Source organism: Otolemur garnettii, unplaced genomic scaffold, assembly GCF_000181295.1.
Source record: "Otolemur garnettii isolate 467f Iridium unplaced genomic scaffold, OtoGar3 scaffold00211, whole genome shotgun sequence".
NCBI lineage: Eukaryota > Metazoa > Chordata > Mammalia > Primates > Galagidae > Otolemur > Otolemur garnettii.
The window spans coordinates 1,471,698-1,477,938 of record NW_003852606.1 but is presented as its reverse complement, the minus strand read 5'-3'; the positions used below and the strand labels follow the sequence as shown (position 1 = coordinate 1,477,938).

The 6,241-nt window shown below is 46.2% G+C and overlaps 1 protein-coding gene across 1 annotated transcript in view; it reads left to right on the top strand.

Moving 5' to 3' along the window:
* Positions 1-6,241, top strand: part of TRPM4 (transient receptor potential cation channel subfamily M member 4) — a 44,673-nt gene that overhangs the window by 31,284 nt on the left and 7,148 nt on the right. Inside the window, exon 17 of the mRNA XM_012812586.2 lies at positions 3,180-3,602. Within this exon, the coding sequence (XP_012668040.1) occupies positions 3,180-3,602 (423 nt within the window). The remainder of the gene's footprint in view (positions 1-3,179; positions 3,603-6,241) is intronic.

Here is a 6,241-nt window from a genome sequence, read left to right as displayed (position 1 = left end):
AAATCCACAGTAATAGAGAAACAGAGGAAGAGGCTCACATTTATACCCATCTTTGTATCCTCCATCTCCATGTTAGCCACATAAATGAGGAAAGAGAAAAGAGGAAAACACGTTCTGTTAACTGTTAGTAACATGATCAGTCTGCCAGAAGTCTGTAAAACCCACTGCATAGCTCATGAAACGGTCAAATTTAAATGTATATATGTACATATATACACACGTGTGTGTGTGCTTTCTAAGATAATGTACAAAGAATACAAAATATTTATCAAGGTAGAAGGGTAAAAAACTAAGAAAAATATTTAGACCATTGAAAAAGGTTGGATAGGCTCGGCACCCATAGCACAGAGGTTACAGCACAGGCCACATGCACCGAGGCTGGTGGGTTTGGAGCCAGCCCAGGCCAGCTAAACAACAATGACAACTGCAATAAAAAAACAGCTGGGAATTGTGGCAGGCACCTGTAGTCCCAGCTACTTGGGAGGCTGAGGCAAGAGAATCGCTTAAGCCCAAGAGTTGGAGGCTGCTGTGAGCTGTGACGCTGCGGCACTCTAATGAGGGTGACAATAGTGAGACTCTGTCTCAAAAAAAAAAAGAAGGTTGGATAAAAGGCCCTAGTGTCTGAGGTCAGGATCAGTAATGGCATATTTGCTGTATGATTTCCCATCTTTTACCCTGGAGGAGGATGATGGTGATAGTGTTGATAAAAGTGAATGTTACACAACATTTATGATGGGCAGCCCTTGCACTAAATTCTCTCAATAGCCCTGTGCAATAGGACCTATTATTACTCTCATTTTGTAGATGAAATAACTGAGGCATTAGGTCACTTGCCTCAGATCACATGGTTGGTAAATGGTAGAGTTGGGATTTGAACCCAGCTCTTCTTGTTCCTGAGTCTGTGCTCTCAGCCATGGTGGAGAGTCATCTCCATGGAGAGCTTGGACAGATCCCTGCTCCTCCCTCAGAGGCTTGGGGCTGGGCCCAGGAGTCTGTGTGTGGCTGGGTGGTGGGTGATTCACGGTAACAGATGTTGGGGAATGCTCCATACCTATCACATGCTCTTGTTACTAGGATGAACAGAGATGAAATACAAGACTCCAGGACAGTTTTCCCTTGTCACCAGGGGGTTGTTTTCTTTCATTCTGACTCCCCTTTCCCCAGTGGTTCTTTCTTTCTTTTTTCTTTTCTTTTTTGTTGGGACAGTGTTTCATTCTTATCATCCAGGCTAGAGTGCAGTAGCATCAGTAAAGCTCACTATAGCCTCCAACTCCCAGGCTGAAGCAATCCTCCTGCCTCAGCTTCTGGAGTAGCTGGGACTACAAGTGCCATCATAACACCTGGCTAATTTTTCTATTTTTAAGAGATGGGGTCTTGCTCTTGCTCAAGCTGGTCTTATTTTTTTTTTTTTTTGAGGCAGAGTCTCATTTTATCACCCTGAGTAGAGTGCCATTGCATTATCACAGCTCACAGCTACCTCAAACTTCCAGGCTCAAGAGATTCTATTGCCTCAGCCTCCTGAGTAGCTGGGACTACAGGTGCCTTGGGTAATTTTTCTATTTTTAGTAGAGATAGGGTCTTGCTCTTGCTCAATCTGGTCTTGAACTCCTGAGCTCAAGCAATCCACCTGCCTTGGGCTCCCAGAGTGCTGGGATTACAGGTGTGAGCCACTGGGCCTGGCCTGCTCAGGTTGCTCTTAAACTTCTGAGCTCAAGAGATCCTCTTCCCCCTCAGCCTCCCAGAGCACTAGGATTACAGGAGAGAACCACAGCAGCTCACAGCAACCTCCAACACCTGGGCTCAAGTGAGTCTCCTGCCTGCGCCTCCCAAGTTGCTGGGACCACAGGTGCCCGCCACAACACCTGGCTATTTTTTTTTTTTTTTTTTGGTTGCAGCCATCATTGTTGTTTGGCGGGCCTGGGCTGGATTCGAACCCACCACCTTAGGTGTATGTGGCTGGAACGTTAGCCACTTGAGCCACAGGCGCTGAGCCACAACAGCTTTCTTGATATGTGATCCACATACCATGTGGTTCACCCACATATGGTGTATAATCCAGTGGTTTGTAGTATAGTCATGGAGTTGAGAAATAATTACTACAATTAATTTAAAACATTTTATCACTTCAGCAAGAAACACTGTACCCATTAGCATCACTTTTCATTTTCCTCTGCCCTAGGCAATTTCTGTCTCTGGATTTGTCTATTCTGCATACTTTGCATAAGTGGAATAATACACTCTATGGTCTTTTATGAATGGCTTTCTTCACTTAGACTCATGTTCTCAAGGTTCAGAGATGTCGTAGCCTGTTTCAGTACTTTATTCCTTTTTATTGCTGAATAATATTCCTTTGTATGGATAGACCTAATTTTATTTATCTATTCAGCAGCTGATAGACGTTTGAGTTGTTTCCACTTTTGGACTGTCACCTTTCTGCTTCATTTTTAAAGCGATGGCATCCCTCCAACTCAGTTTGTTTTTCTAGTTAGCTTTGTGAATTTATTAGTATTATTCATTTTGGCATTTTCAATTTGGGGTCAGGATTGAGAGTCAGCATGAAATTGGGACAGGATCAGAACTCCTCTAGGAAAGGGCAGAGATTCCAGCAGACTGCTAAGGGCCAGGATTTAGAGGTCGACTATGGTTGTGTGGCTCAAGATTGGATATGGGGAAGGATAAGTTACCTGAGCATCCTGGGCTGGATAATTTCATATGGGAATTTGTGGGTGGGAGTTACTACTATTCAAGGACATGAATTGTCAAATTTGGGGATCTGAATCATGAAAGTGTTTGCGGGTGGGGGGGTGGATCAAATTCTGTTTGGAGGGTCAAAAGTCAGATAGATGTTTCCATGTCAGATATAAAGAGTCAGAGGTTGGGAATGTGAAGAAGAGGGACTTGGAGTCAAAAGCCAGGTGGGAGTCAGAGGTTAGCTCTGGGATCAGAGGTTCAAGGGTAGAGGAATTCAGAAGTAGAAGGTCAGAGTCTTGATAGTAGGAGATCCCAGAGGTGAGAGGTTAGTTACAGGAGCCAAAAGGCAAGAAGGTGGCTCTTGTCAGACTTAGTTTCAGGTCAGGTCCAGGCGACGCCAGGGAGGAGTGGGACGTGCTGGGTCAGAGATCTGGGTGGATGTAAGTCAGGGCTCAGGGGTGAGGCCTCCTTCCCTCCTCTCCACGCAGGGTAGTAGAGGACCTTGCTGAGAAAACGCCGCTGGGGACCCTGCAGCAGCCCAGCGGCAGGGACTGCTGCGGGGGCTGCGGGTGCCTGCACCGCTGGTCCCACTTCTGGGGCGCCCCGGTGACGGCCTTCATGGGCAACGTGGTCAGCTACCTGCTGTTTCTTCTGCTCTTCGCCCACGTGCTGCTAGTGGACTTCCAGCCCATGCCCGGCCCCGCCGAGCTGTTTCTCTACTTCTGGGCTTTCACCCTGCTCTGCGAGGAGCTGCGCCAGGGCCTGGGTGGCGGCTGGGGCAGCCTGGCCAGCGGGGGCCCCGGGCCAGGTCAGGCCTCCCTGCGCCACCGCCTGCGCCTCTACCTGGCTGACACCTGGAACCAGTGCGACCTGCTGGCCCTCACCTGCTTCCTCCTTGGTGTAGGCTGCCGGTGAGTGCCCCGGAGGCCTTTGAACCAGGGCCCCTTTCTGACTGGGGGGTGGGGGGACCTCAGTTCAAGACCACTTCCACATTGTGGAAAAACAGAAACTCTTCTAATGAGTATGTACCTGACACTCGCCCCAAAGTAACTGATTTGCAGACGGATGTAGGGCTTTAGAGGTGACAGGATTAAAGGAGAACCCCACGTCAGCCACTCAGCCTCTGATGCCATTTATTGCTAGGTATGGAGATTACCAGAAGTTTCTCAGAACACCCATGACCTGGGCCATCCTCACCTCCTCCTCCTTCTTCCACAGCCTGTACCAGGTCCAGCCCTCCTGACCCCCAACTCTCTCTGCCTGGTCCCCTAAGTCCCTCCATGCCACTGGCTTAGCCCTCTGTCCTTCTTAGCTCTGTCCCTCACCCAGCCTCCTGGATTCTGATCTTTTCCTTCCAGGGCACCAGGAAAGTCTTTCTACCTTCAGAGCTGACCCACCCCTCTGTGCTTCCCATGACTCCCAGCACCCCGGACAGGGCCTGGCCTGTCTCTGCTGGCTGTCTCACCAATTTCTTTCTCTTCTCCCCACCTGCGCTCCACCCTCTTTAAGAGCTCCTTGAAATTCCTTCATCATAGGGAAATTTGATCTCGATGTTTGGACCCAGATATTTGGAATCTACGTACTATAATTATAAAATTTTAATCAGAATTTAGCAGTACTGACAGATTCCTATCAAATAAGTATTTTCCAGTTACTTAAAATTCCCTCATCAATTTTACATGCAGGACAGTTAAGGTTATTTCAATTATTTTCATTTTCGTTTTCTGAAATTATTTCAACTTGGTTATTATTCGGGTTTAAGTTTTACAATGAATGTGTGGTTCATCAGTCATGTTTTTGTCCGTATTGAAATTTGAATTTGCCCAGATCTAGGGTCTCTGTTTGTGATTTTTCCTTTGTGGTTGTTACTTCTTGCATATGCAGTTTTCCTGGATCAAATTTCATAGATTCAAATTTCACTGGGGAGGCTCACATGTTCTGTCAACTATTTAGTCCATGAAAACTTTTGTTTATTTCATAGTTAACTCATAAAAACCAAATAGTGAGCAATTCCCCTCAACTATTTTCTGTTGGTAGAAGTGGGCTATATAGGGACTTCATTTCTTCCATAATTTCTGGATCATACTGTGTGGTGCCCAAAGGGAGGGCATAGGGTAGATCAAAATGTCCTTGGAAACAAATCATCTTGTCTTAGGGTCTTGGTTAGTGCTGTTCCCCTTCCTGAAACACCTTTCCCTCTTCTCCTTTGCCAAGTCAAATCTGACACTCCTTTTAGACTTTAGCTTTGCTATCCCTGCCTCTGGATGCCTTTTTTTTTTTTTTTTTTTAAAGACAGAGTCTCACTATGTCACCATCAGTAGAGTGCTGTGGTGTCACAGCTCACAGTAACCTCAAACTCTTGGGCTTAAGGGATTCTCTTGCCTCAGCCTCCCTAGTAGCTGGGACTACAGGTGCCTGCCACAATTCCAGGCTATTTTTTTGTTATTGTTGTCATTGTTTAGCAGGCCCAGGCCAGGTTTGAACCCTCTAGCCCCCGTGTATGTAGCCAGTGCCCTAACCACTGAGCTATAGGCGCTGAGCCATGGAAGGCTTTCTTATCCTCCCCAGACCTCCTTTGTGTTCCCCCTAAATGCCCCTAAGTGCTGCTCTGACTATGGCTTGTGCTGTCTCTCTCCTCACACAAGATTATAAACTCCTTAGGCCACGTCTGTCTCATCTTCCAGCACTTTCAAACATCTTTTAAATATGTGATCTATTACCAAAGAAATGCAGAAATATGTTTTACTGAACAAATTAAACAAATGAAGGATGTAGAACAGGAACCAAAGATTTTCCTCCATTATGACAAGTGACCTGCCTTTCTCTGTGGTTACCTCCATCAGTAGTTTGGTGCATATCCTGTCTGTCCTTTTTCTTTTTTTTGAGATAGAATCTCACTATGTCACCCTCAGTAGAGTGCTGCGACTTCACAGTTCACAGCAACCTCCAACTCTTGGGCTTAAGTGATTCTCTTGCCTCAGCCTCCCAAGTAGCTGGGATTACAGGATTACTTACCACAACACCGGGCTATTTTTATAGACGAGGTCTCACTCTTACTCTGGCTGGTGTGGAACCTGTGAGCTCAGGCAGTCCACCCACCTTGGCCTCCCAGAGTGCTGGGATTACAGGCATGAGCCTCTGAGCCCAGCCCAATACACATTATTCTTTAAAAATGCCACTTCAAATTCCAAAGAAGGGCTTTTAGCCATCGTTGGGTAAAGATCAGATGAGACAGACTTCTTGCCAGAATTTAAGGAATGTGCTATTTTTGTAAGGCAGTAAGACAAATCTTCCAGAGATAGAAATCAGCCCAAGAGTTTCTCAACAATCTCTTTCATTTTCAACTCAAGATAATGTGAGGTTATATCATATATTTGCCTCTCTGGTTCTAGACCTTAGCTGATGAGGTTTCTGTTTCTTTCTTCCTTCCTCCTTCCCTTCGTTTTTTTTTTTTTTGCTGGGTTTTTTGGCTGGGGCTGGGTTTGAACCCTGCACCTCTGACATATGGGGCTGGCACCCTCTTCCTTTGTTTTTTTTTTTTTTTTTCTTT